We start from the raw sequence: 12626 nt of genomic DNA, 5'->3' as shown, positions 1-12626 counted from the left end.
GCGGACAGACTTTAGTTGCACTGCTTAATGCACTACTGAAGGCACTCAGATACTATGGTGATGAGTGTGGTGTAAGAACCTACACAGGAATAGAATAGACTGTTGGTGTTGGCTTGGGTTTCGGTGTAGGTGCACTGAAACGGGATTCCACCTTTAGGCTTTTAGACTAGTGAGCCTTACAGGAGACTTTCCGTCCTATTTGGAAAGGGGAATAAATATCTTGGAGACCTCCTTAAAAGCCTTTTCCAAAAATATTACCAATATGGTTGGCAAGTAGGGCTTATGAGTGACAAATTGCCCTGGAGCTTGCGGTGGCATCTCAGCTCACTGGGGCACTCAAAGCATGGGATAGGCCCTGTATCTGGAGTGTCTTAAAAAGTCTGTCAAAATTTGATAAGGCTGGCATGGACCTTTCCTAGAGGATGTGTTTCTGTTTTGCCTCCCTCACTTTTGGAGAAGGACTTGGCAATCAAGCAGCACTCTGGAGCAAGATCCTCTCCTAGGCACAGCAGCATCAGAAGCATCTGTGACTGGTATCCCTGTGTCACAGGAGGGACAGACCTTAAAACCTAGTGACTTGCAGTCAGTCACTTTAAGTTTTTGGACAAAGGGAGAGAAAACTTCTCACTACTCTAAATCTAAGGGTTTTTTTTTTTTTTTTTTTTTTTTTTTTTTTTTTTTTTTTTTTTAAGTCAAAGGGCAAAGAAAACTTATCGAAGCAAAAAATAAACTAATAGAACTATGTCAGCTAACTTGTTCAGGGCAAGGGATGTGAACACTATAGGGTGCCATCTCACAGTATGGAACAAAACGTGCACTGTGGCCACCCCGTCCTTTATACCCTCAGCTACAAGAAGAAAGGGCACAGGACAAACCCCAACAGTGTTATTCACAAGAATTAGATCTCACACACCAGGAGTGGAATCTGTGTTGATACTCACTCAAAGAAAAACCTATAATTACAATAGGTTTAAATTTAGACTTTGGAAATATACACTAAAACAATTGCAAAGTCAACTGAACATGACAGCACCTTTAACAATTACAGGTAGCACGTTTTTGTCACTCTCCACTCTCTCTTTAGACCTCATAACTATTAGATGTTTGTTGGTTTTATACAATGCTGCTTTTCTCTGTCTCCAGGTCAGATTGGATAGGCTCTCTCGCTCTTTCTTGTATGCATCTTTGTGTTCCTTTTGTTTCGCTTCAATAACTTCCATATCCTGTTTGATTTTCTCCTGTTGTTCAGCATAGTTTCTCCAGTCAACAACTTCACGTGCCCTTTGCTTGGCGGAAGAGACATCACTGTTACTTAATCAATGTATAGTACTAGGTAGCTTGGTCTGAAAATACTTTTCTAGATGATTATCTGATGAACACCATTCAAACACTTTCTTGATTTTAACTTTGTTTTGCTTTTAATTTTAAGTATTATTTTATAGTCTAGCTAAACAAACCATCTCATGTCACAGAAGACAACAAGAGAAGTGCCCAACATAGACAAGTTCTCAAGCCAACATACAGGGGCATGGTAACCATTCCATAAACTACTGGGGAATAAACTGCATTATTTTGCTCCTAGGAATCTCTCACTTCACCCTATAGTACCAAAAAACTGACACCAGAACCATTTATCCAAAGCAACAAACAATCCTAAATGGATTTAGGAAACATACAATGCCAATTCATGAGATTGTTGCAGCCTCTCTGCAGATTATTTGATATCAAAGTCACTGGAAAGGTATATCTGAGGGACTCCAAGGATACAAGGAGAACGCTGACATGAGAAACCTGGTATCGGGGTGGGCTTCTGACATTTGGTCTTACAAAAGGGTCAGGGGAAAAACACAGGAAGCTTTGGAGAGGCTGGAGTCTTAAATGATGCTGCTTGTTCCCTCTAATGACACACAAAGTTCCTATCTGTATTAGCTTTGGCAGAGTTTAAGGTAAAATAAGTTATGCACATCAATTTCTCTGTTTTATTTTGAGTCTCACTAATTCTAAGATTAAGAATAATGAGCCCATTAAGTTTTGGTTTATTTTATGTCATGTTTTAAAGTAACTATTATTATACACTACTGAAGAGGAGACATCGTAAGTCCTTGGAGAGGCATTTGAGAAGAAATTAGTAATTATTCCCGGACACTCAGCCAAGGCAATACTGAAAGAGAAGCCACCCAGACACCAGCTACAGTCAAGCAGAGGCATAGGGAAATAGGAGACCACAGGTTACAGATCCATCCCACTGAGAGATCACTTTCTTTGGCTAAATGTGGAGCAAATCAATGTGGAAGTGCTGGAGGAGGGGAGGGAATAAGGGTTATGTGTTTCATTGGATTCTTCAATCTTTTTGTGGGAAACCTATTCCGGGCCACATTTAGTATCCAGATTTTGTCTTCTTGCTTGGCGGAAGAGACAGCACTGTTACCATTTTTGTACTTAATTCTATCAACGTTACATACCGCAATACAAGCGTATTAGCTATGCATTAAGTTATTCTTGCTATACCTCAGATTCTACTTCAAGGATTTCAGCTCCTGCTGAAGGGACTTCCTTCCAGCCCACAATTTCCACCGGCATGCTGGGAGTGGCTTCATCTACTGTTTTGCCATTCTCATCAAACATCAGGCGCACTTTGGCCCAGCTTTTACCTGCAACCAGAATATATCCTTTTCTCAGAGTTCCTCTCTGGATTATGGCCGTGGTTATTGGACTAGGAAGAGGAGAAAGGGAAAGACAGACAAAATTAAGTTTGCTATCATATTTACAGCTACATGCCTTAAAGTAAAGACGAAAAAAGCAAATATAGAACAGTATGTGCTATGACCTCAGAACACATCTGTTAAACATTTCATCACCATGCAGAGGAAGTTTTAAAGGAGACTTGCAAAGGAAAAAAATGGGTTGTATCCTTTTTAGTATCTTTAGATGTATAAAGATGTTAAAAATTCAGCAATCTCCTCCTCTTCCATTAGGCACTGAGAAAACTCACAAAATATGTGACACCAAACAGTCCTCCAGAAAATCCAGGATGTAACAGACACATTGCTTATATTTCTACGGTAATAAAGATCAAGCAGAATTTGTTGAAAAGAAACCTTCTAGGCTCCCTTTATATATATAATTTGATTTCTTTCTTTTGAAGGTACCCTTTAAATATCACCATTTTAAAGAATAAAGAGACACTTTTTAGTGGATGGTTCATAAAAAGTTTTCTATTTTATAGTAAGTAAACTACATAGGTTAAAAAATTGTCAGATCGATATTCATGGATTTTTAAAAAAATCTGTGTTGTTAATATTTTATTTAAATAAATTTTGTTTTTGTTTTACTATTTACACTGTCTGCTTATACAATACTTTGTTCCACTGAAAAATAAAACAGCCCAGTCAGTTTCTAACTATTCATTTTCTGGTTCCCATGCAGTAAGGCAATAAATACTGCAATGTCTGGATTGCAAACATTGCTGAGGAATTGTTAAACCCAAACAACAATCTTTTTTTCCATTTAAAAATATTAGCGTTTTATAATTTACCTCCCCCTTCTCCCCCCCACCCCCAATTAAAACTTACATTTTGGAAACCACCTGGACAGGGCCTCTTTAAGCAAGTCTACTGGAATAAACTTTACAGAAACATTAATTAAAGCTGAAAGGAAGACAGATGATTAGTTGACTTACCCTCTTCCTTGATCTGTGCGAGATTCTATTATGGTTCCCTCTACTAGGCCTGTGGAGTCTGCCTTCAGTTCCAAAACCTCTGCTAGAGCAACAGTTGCCTCTGCTAAAGCCATCAGGTTCTCACCCTGTACCAAACAACAGTTAAGAATTAAAGAGGCAGACAGTTACAGTAGGATCAGAAGATTAATTTTCAGTACCAACATCTGTCCAATACACATGATCCATAGTTCCCAATTCCACAATGCGATCCAATTGACCAGGCCTCTGCAGCTGTGCAGAGGGTCACTGAAGTAATACATGATCATGGCCTAAGACTGCAGTGCTAGCAGTCCTGAATGCAAGTAACAAAGATCAGAAAGCATGAAGGGGAGAGGGGGTGGTCTTGCATATCATGAGCAATAGCAGCCTGGCATCCACGGTTAATGCTGGAAATAGGAAGGGAGTTTAATCTTTGTATTAGTAAAACTATTCTCTTAAAGATATTTTCCACCCTTGACTCTTCTTTTTTTGTTTTGTTTTGAGGAGTGGAGAGAGGTGGATGTGGGGACAAGGAGCAAATTGGGTAGGAGGAGAAACCTGGTGTGGTAGTTAGGGTGCACCCTTTCCCCATTTCAGAACCAATTTTGCCCCTCTCTCTCCTGATTCTGAGCAGCTGCCCCCAGCTTCCTTACAGCTCCCATTAACTCTCTTGCTTTGTCAGGGCTGAAGTAAAGGTACAATGGAGAGGACCTTTTTTTTGTTCCTGACCAACCAGTTAGCAGCACTCAGGGCTGGTCGCGTAGCAGTCTAAGCAGAATGTGAATTAGGACTGTGATGCCAGTAGCGAGCTTGTATCAATCTGTTCATACACAGGCAGGCAAAAATGAAACATTAACATGATATTTACAACGTAATTCCCAAATAAAGTTCAGAGAAGCAAGTCAGCAAGTAGGGTATAAAAGGAGAGCAACTGAAAGTGATCAATTAATGGTTTAGGGATAGGAAAGGGACATTGTGGTAATTGTTCATCTCAGTTCTTCCTCTTCATCATTCTAGAGACTTACAATTTTCTATTCAGGATAAGAAAGAGTGGTGTGACGTTCCCCTGGTATTATCTGGACCAGTGATCCGCTAGGTCACTCCAATCCTTGACTCTGGGAGCCAGCCTTACTCTACACTGTAGCGAGAACCCCCACTCCTGGACTGTTCACACATAACCTCTAGCATGTAAGCTGCTCCTCAGATTGTGCAATCGAACAACACTAGCCAATATCTCCGGTTCCAGACACAGTCCTAACAACCTCTGTCCTGCGGTGTACAGTTATGCCCACTGGACGCTGCAAGCTTATATGATTTTGTCAATTTAACAAAGAAATTGATATGTACCAGATTTGTTATCCCAAGGCGAGTCTCTGACATGCTTCAAATCAAACGTACTGCTTCAGGTAGAATAAACAAACAGATTTATTAACTATAAAGATAGATTTTAAGTGATTATAAGTCACAGTACAAGTCGGATTTGGTCAAATGAAATAAAAGTAAAATGCATTCTAAGCTGCTCTTAACACTTTCAATGCCCTTACAAACTTAGACACTTCTCACCATAGGCTGGCTGGTTGCCCTTCAGCCAGGCTCTCCCCTTTGATAAGCAGTTCTGTCACTTGAGGGTAATGTCTGTAGATGGAGTGGAAGAGAGAGGAAGAGCATGGCAAATGTCTCTCCCTTTTATCATGTTCTTTCTTCCCCTTTGGCTTTGCCCCCCGACCCTTCAGAGTCAGGTGAGCATTACCTCATTGGTGTCCCAAACTGACCAAAGGAAAGGGAGTCCAATTCAAGATTCCAACAGATCCTTTTGTTCTTGCCTAGGACAGCATCCTTTGCTCCTGTGAGGCTGGGCTGGGTTTGTCCCATACATGCCCTGATGAGGTACGAACTGCCTCTCTGCTTTTGGAGAGTTTCTGTGTGGGCTTATTTGAAGCCATGAAGACATTTTCAACCTCATAACTATATACATGAAATTATAACCTATAATTATAATATTACTGTAACAACAATGCTCAGTGCATCATCAGCCTTCCAAAGATCTCGGACATAATAAACTTTGCATTGGATACCACACAGTCATTTTACAAGGATGAACATGGGGGTGTAGGGTGTTCCCACGAGGTACAGAACGTCACAAGAGGACATGCCACAAAGAGTTTATCTGTAACCACAGGTGAAAAATAATGCAACAATGAGGCTGCCACAAAAATGAGTAAAGACACCATTTTTATGAATCCACATTGTGGATGACTGAGTGCATAATTTCAGAAGTGCTTGAATTTGCTGGCAATTCATGGGGGGAGAGGAGGGGAACAGGATCAATTCAGAAAGACAGCAATAAAGTCATTAGCATGCTGCAGATTTAATTCCTGACAAGATAACACTGGTCACCACAGAATCAAGTGCAAGTAGTAAAGCTAGGATTTCAGATTATAGTAGTTAACTACCAGTTGTCTAGAGGAAATAGATGAGACTTGCTCTTTCCTACCAACTGTTCCCCCAATGTCCAAACTTGTATTATGAAGGTTTATACTTGGTTTTGAATTATTCCTTTCTGCCTAACTCCTTTGGATGCTTTTTACTTAAAGCACTAATATGAGAAAATGACAGAAGTCTGGAACAAATACCCACTAACAAAAATCAGAGCCAACTGGAAGTCTATAATTCTACTGCTAGTCTCTTGCTCATTAAAGGTCTGAACCTGCAAGAAACTGAGAGCTCTTGTTTCCAAATGACTCCATTGGGAGCTCAGGGCACTCAGCATACTCCAGGAGTAGGCCCCAACTCAAAACTTTCATTTTCCAAGTGCCAAATCAAAGCATGGTCTGTATTCCACAAGGCAGAATCCCCCGAACATGACCATTCATCCATCAAAATTTTACCTTAAGTGCAGATATATGTACAGCCTGAACGTCACCGCCATACTCTTCACAAACGACATCATGAGCCAGCAATTCTTTCTTCACTCTTTCGGGATCAGCTTCAGGTTTGTCACATTTGTTTATGGCAAGGATGATAGGAACTGAGAAAGAAATAAGCATATCTCTCTTACACCAGTATCACAACATTTATCTAAGCTCTAAATTAAGGCAATGAGCCTTTTCTTCAGTTATTACTGTTTGCTACATGAAACACAAGTGAATCCTGTTTGCACATTCAACAAGCATGTTTGTTTGCTCTAGGCTTTAAACTATGCTCATAAACTGTCCAAACATTGAAAATGACATAAATAAAATGATATCACTGCTATTTTGGGTTGCAAAATCATGGGAAAACACAAGAAGTATTTTTTATTTTGTTTTTATTAAAATTGGTGCTAGTAACAATGCAATAAAGCCACAAAAACTAGCTCCAGAGTGACATTTTGTAAATAGACTCATAGACTTTAAGGTCAGAAGGGACCATTATGATCATCTAGTCTGACCTTCTGTACAGTGCAGGCCACAGAATCTCACCCATCCACTGCTGTAACAACCCGCTAACCTATGTCTGAGAGTTACTGAAGTCTTCAAATTGAGGTTTGAAGACCTCAAGGTGCAGAGAATCCTCCAGCAACCCGTGCCTCATGCTGCAGAGGAACATGAAAAACCTCCAGGGCCTCTGTCAATCTGCCCTGGAGGAAAATTCCTTCCTGACCCCAAATATGGCAATCAGTTAAACCCTGAGCATGTGAGCAAGACTCACCAGCCAGCACCCAGGAAAGAATTCTCTGCAATAACTCAGATCCCACCCCATCTAACATCCCATCACAGACCGCTGGGCATACTTGCCTGCTGATAATCAAGGATCAATTGCCAAATTAATTGCCCAAATTAGACTATCCCATCATACCATCCCCTCCATAAACTTATCAAGCTTAGTCTTGAAGCCAGATATGTCTTTTGCCCCCACTACTCCCCTTGGAAGGCTGTTCCAGAACTTCACTCCTCTAATGGTTAGAAACCTTCATCTAATTTCAAGGCTAAACTTCCTAGTGTCCAGTTTATATCCATTTGTTCTTGTGTCCACACTGGTACTAAGCTTAAATAATTCCTCTCCCTCCCTGATATTTATCCCTCTGATATATTTATAAAGAGCAATCGTATCCCCCCTCAACCTTTTTTTGGTTAGGCTAAACAAGCCAAGCTCTTTGTGTCTCCTTTCATAAAACAGATTTTTCATTACTCGGATCATCCTAGTATCCCGTCTCTGAACCTGTTCCAGTTTGAATTCATCCTTCTTAAACATGGAGACCAGAACTGCACACAGTATTCCAGATGAGGTCTCACAAGTGCCTTGTATAACGGTACTAACACCTTCTTATCTTTGCTGGAAATACCTCGCCTGATGCATCCTAAAAACCGCATTAGCTTTTTTAACGGCTATATCACACTGGCGGCTCACAGTCATCCTGTGATCAACCAATACTCCGAGGTCCTTCTTCTCTGTTACTTCCAACTGATGTGTCCCCAATTTATAACTAAAATTGTTATTAATCCCTAAATGTTGACCTTGCACTTTTCACTATTAAATTTCATCCTATTACTATTACTCCAGTTTACAAGGTCATCCAGATCTTCCTGTATGATATCCCGGTCCTTCTCTGTGTTAGCAATACCTCCCAGCTTTGTGTCATCCTCAAGCTTTATTAGCACATTCCCACTTTTTGTGCCAAGGGCAGTAATAAAAAGATTAAATAAGATTGGTCCAAAACCGATCCCTGAGGAAATCCACTAGGAACCTCCTTCCAGCCTGACAGTTCACCTTTCAGTATGACCCATCGTAGTCTCCCCTTTAACCAGTTCCTTATCCACCTTTCAATTTTCGTATTGATCCCCATCTTTTCCAATTTAACTAATAATTTCCCATGTGGAACCATATCAAAAGCCTTACTGAAATCGAGGTAAATTAGATCCATTGCATTTCCTTTCTCTAAAAAATCTGTTACCTTCTCAAAGAAGGAGATCAGGTTGGTTTGGCACAATCTACCTTTTGTAAAACCATGTCGTATTTTGTCCCAACTACCATTGACCTCAATGCCCTTAACTACTTTCTCCTTCAAAATTTTTTCCAAGACCTTACATACTACAGATGTCAAACTAACAGGCCTATAGTTACTCGGGTCAGTTTTTTTCCCCTTTCTTAAAAATAGGAACTATGTTATCAATTCTCCAGTCGTACGATACAACCCCTGAGTTCACAGATTCATTAAAAATTCTTGCTAATGGCTTGCAATTTCATGTGCCAGTTCCTTTAATATTCTTGGATGAAGATTATCTGGGCCCTCTGATTTTGTCCCATTAAGCTGTTCGAGTTTGGCTTCTGCCTCGGATGTGGTAATATCTACCTCCATATCCTCATTCCTATGTCATCCTACCATTAACCCTAAGCTCCTCATTAAAGAGTGAGGCAAAGTATTTGTTTAGATATTGGGCCATGCCTAGATTATCCTTAACCTCCATTCCATCCTCAGTGTTTGGCGGTCCCACTTCGTCTTTCTTTGTTTTCTTCTTATTGATATGGTTATAGAACCTTTTACTAGTGGTTTTAATTCCCTTTGCAAGGTTCAACTCTACATGGCTTTTGGCCTTTTTCACTTTATCCCTACATGTTCTGACCTCAATAAGGTAGCTTTCCTTGCTAATCCCTCCCATCTTCCACTCCTTGTAGGCTTTCTGCTTTTTCTTAATCACCTCTCTGAAATGCTTGGTCTACAACTCCTGCCAATAAATAATGGATTGTAGTGCTAAAGTATCTCTAATAACATACCAAATATATTTTCCTTACTGCGTCCTTACCCAATAGAATGTTACTAATGTGTATTATGCAGGAGGAGTAGTTTATTACAATTAGGGTCATACCAAATTCACACCAATGAAAAATGCATCACAGACCGTGAAATCTGGTCTTTTATGTGCTTTTACCCTACACTATACAGATTTCATAGGGGAGACCAATGTTTCTCAATTTGGGGTTTCTGACCCAACGGAGCTTCAGGGGGGGTGTCACAGTTATTTTAGGGAGGGGGCAGGTTGCAGTATTGCCACCCTTACTTTTGTGCTGCTGCCTCCAGAGCTGGGCAGCCAGAGAGAGGTGGGTGCTGACTGACGGCCCAGCTTAGCAGGCAGCTAGAAATAAGGGTGGCAATACCATACCATGCTGTCACTACTTCTGCACTGCTGCCGGTGGTGGCTTTGCTTTCAGAGCTGGGCAGCTGGAAACAACTCCCTTTTGGATGAGGACCCTCAATTTGAGAAACGCCAGTCTCCCCCATGAAATCTGCATATTACAGGGTAAAAGCACACAAAAGACCAGATTTCATTGGGGGGGGGGGTAAGAGAGGGGGCAGATTTCACAGTCCGTGACATGTTTTTCATGGTCTTGAATTTGGTAGGGCCCTACTTATAATCTATGAACCTATAATACTCAGTACTATCTATCCTAGCTATGTCTACGATGCCTGTTACCAACATCTATATGAAGGAACCGCACTATATGCATCAATCTACAAAGAGAATCAACACTACTGTTCATTTGTATTCACTAGCAAAATTAAAGAAGGAATAAATTCTGTTTACAAAAGCTAGAGGTGTAGTTATGTAGGTGTAACTATGGTAGAATTCTCCAAGTGCAAAGTTAGTTTCTCTCTGTCCACTACAAATAAGTTTTTAGATGTCCCATTCTGGGCTTTAAAACATATGCTTTAGGATGTGAATTGGAAATCTGGAAGGATTCTCACGCCTGGTGGGTGCAGAAGCAGCAGGAAGGGAAACTCTTCATGCCCCCCTCCGCAGTGATTCATATAGCCAAGCTACATGCAGCATTAATGGGTGTCAAAGCGGTTGCCACCTAGCCCTCTCACGCCCTCAGTCAAAGACGTCTATTAAAACGAAGAACCTTCGGGAGCTGGAGGGTCCACCCTCTGAGAACTGTAGAGGAAAAAAAGAACCTTTTTCTCTTCTCTGAGAGCAATATCATGATGCACAATTTCATCAAAAGTCAGAACAGTTTTGTTGTGGTGCATTTGCCAAAACTACTCTAGAACTTTTCACCTTCTCTCCACTCAAAGTGATCCTGCAACTCCTGCCTAACACATACACTTTGAAAAATCTGGAATTTAAGCTCTGGTCAATTTGATGTAAAAGAGTTAATCACAATGCAATCTAGCTAAGGCTGCTAAGATCACGTGAGTGGCCCAAGATGGTAAATGTCTTTTCATAGCACTGCTTAGATCCACTTTTCTTTTGATGGTAGAAGAAGAAGAGCTAAAACTTGACAAGATGCTCAAGAAGAAAACCCTGAGATAGCAAAAGAACCAGCAGCATATTTCAAAATGGTCTCTTTAGCAAGGAGCCCATATTTTAATATCAAAGACTTTACTGTCATTGACTGGTACAGATCTAACCCACAAAACAACTTAGATCTATTTTTAAAATACATTGCAAAATCATCATTTACCTTCCCATGCATAAAACTTGACTAGTTCCACCTTAACTATGGTGGATAATGATAAAGAAAAAAAAATCTTCCTCACATGTCAAGAAAAATCAGTTGCCTTGAGTCAGTCATACTATAGAAAGCTTTTTAAGGAATTACCCGCTAATATATTTGTAATTAATGTGTTACTATCTACGCTACAATAAAAATTTTAAAATTAAGCCTATAGAAATCAAGACCAAAAAATACTGAAGATACTGAAAAATCCCAGTGCAGGCCATGTCACTCTTCTATGTGAGAAAACTAAGGATTATAAGACTCTGAAAAGTTTAAAGTGATTTGGAAACAAGTTTAGATCACAGAACGTCAAGCTGACAAAGACTTCTGCAAAGACATTTTTAAAATGGAATTATGAAACTGCTAGACCTGAATTATTCTGATTTCTCTGTAAAATGAAAATCCCTCCACTCTGTAGACTGGGGTTAAACGCAATCAGTGGGATCAGGTGTAGGTAATACATTCCTCCAAGACCACACACGATCTGGAAAGCAGTGAACAGGTACAAGTCCCAGTGGGGTCCTTTAGGAGTTGGTTCTTGGCCATATGCTACTTAATATTTCTATCAATAACCTGGAAGAAAAACATAAAATCACCATGGATAAAAGCTGGGGAAGTGGTAAACAACAAAGAGGACAGACCACTGATTCAGAAAGATTTGGATTGGTTGGTAAACTGGGCTCAACCAAAGAATATGCATTTTAAATACAGTTAGATGTAAATGTGTATATCTAGGAATAAAGAAGGGAGGCCATACTTACAGGATCAGGGATTCTATTTTGGGAAGCCGTGACTTTGAAAACGATTTGGGGGTTGTGGTCAATAATCAGTTGAACAAGAGCTCCTAATGAGATGTTGTGGCCAAGAAAACTAATGTGATCCCGGGATGCATAAACAGGGCAATCACAAGTAGGAATAGAGAGGTTTATTTTATCTCAGTATTTGGCACTGGTACAACTGCTGCTGTAATACTGTGTCCAGTTCTGGTGCCCACAATTTAAGAAGGATGTTGATAAATTGGAAAGCGTTCAAAGAAGAGCCATGGGAATGATTAAAAGATTAGAAAACATGCCTTATAGTGATAGATTGAGCTCTTTCAGTCTATTTAGTTTAACAAGGAGAAAGTTAAGGGTGACTTGATTACAGTATGTAAGAATCTAGATAGTGAACAAGTTTTTAATAATGGGATCTTCAGGTCTAGCAGAGAAAAGTATAACCTTATCCAATGGCCGGAAGTTGAGAGTAACCAACCACTGGAACAATTTACCAAGCGTCGTGATGGATTCTCCATCACTGACATTTTAAAAATCAAGACTGGATGTTTTTCTACAAGATGCTTTCTATGAAATTATTTTGGGGAAGTTTTATGGGTTGTGCTATACAGGCCAGATTATATGATCACAATGGTCCCTTCAGGCCTCAGAATCTATTAGACACATTTATACTACTA

At 40.0% G+C, this 12626-nt stretch overlaps 1 protein-coding gene across 4 annotated transcripts in view; it reads right to left on the bottom strand.

Annotated features, from left to right (window-relative positions):
- The window catches only part of MTIF2 (mitochondrial translational initiation factor 2), a 41637-nt gene that overhangs the window by 11139 nt on the left and 17872 nt on the right, over positions 1-12626 (bottom strand). For all 4 annotated transcript variants that reach the window (XM_050951820.1, XM_050951821.1, XM_050951822.1 and 1 more), the window contains 4 exons: positions 6586-6725; positions 3680-3804; positions 2509-2713; positions 1034-1286 (listed from right to left, as the gene is read on the bottom strand). In XM_050951820.1, the coding sequence (XP_050807777.1) occupies positions 1034-1286; positions 2509-2713; positions 3680-3804; positions 6586-6725 (723 nt within the window). The remainder of the gene's footprint in view (positions 1-1033; positions 1287-2508; positions 2714-3679; positions 3805-6585; positions 6726-12626) is intronic.

This window comes from Gopherus flavomarginatus, chromosome 4 (genome assembly GCF_025201925.1).
Source record: "Gopherus flavomarginatus isolate rGopFla2 chromosome 4, rGopFla2.mat.asm, whole genome shotgun sequence".
Classification (NCBI taxonomy): domain Eukaryota; kingdom Metazoa; phylum Chordata; order Testudines; family Testudinidae; genus Gopherus; species Gopherus flavomarginatus.
The sequence above is the reverse complement of the archived record's forward strand: the minus strand, read 5'-3'. Positions and strand labels throughout refer to the sequence as shown.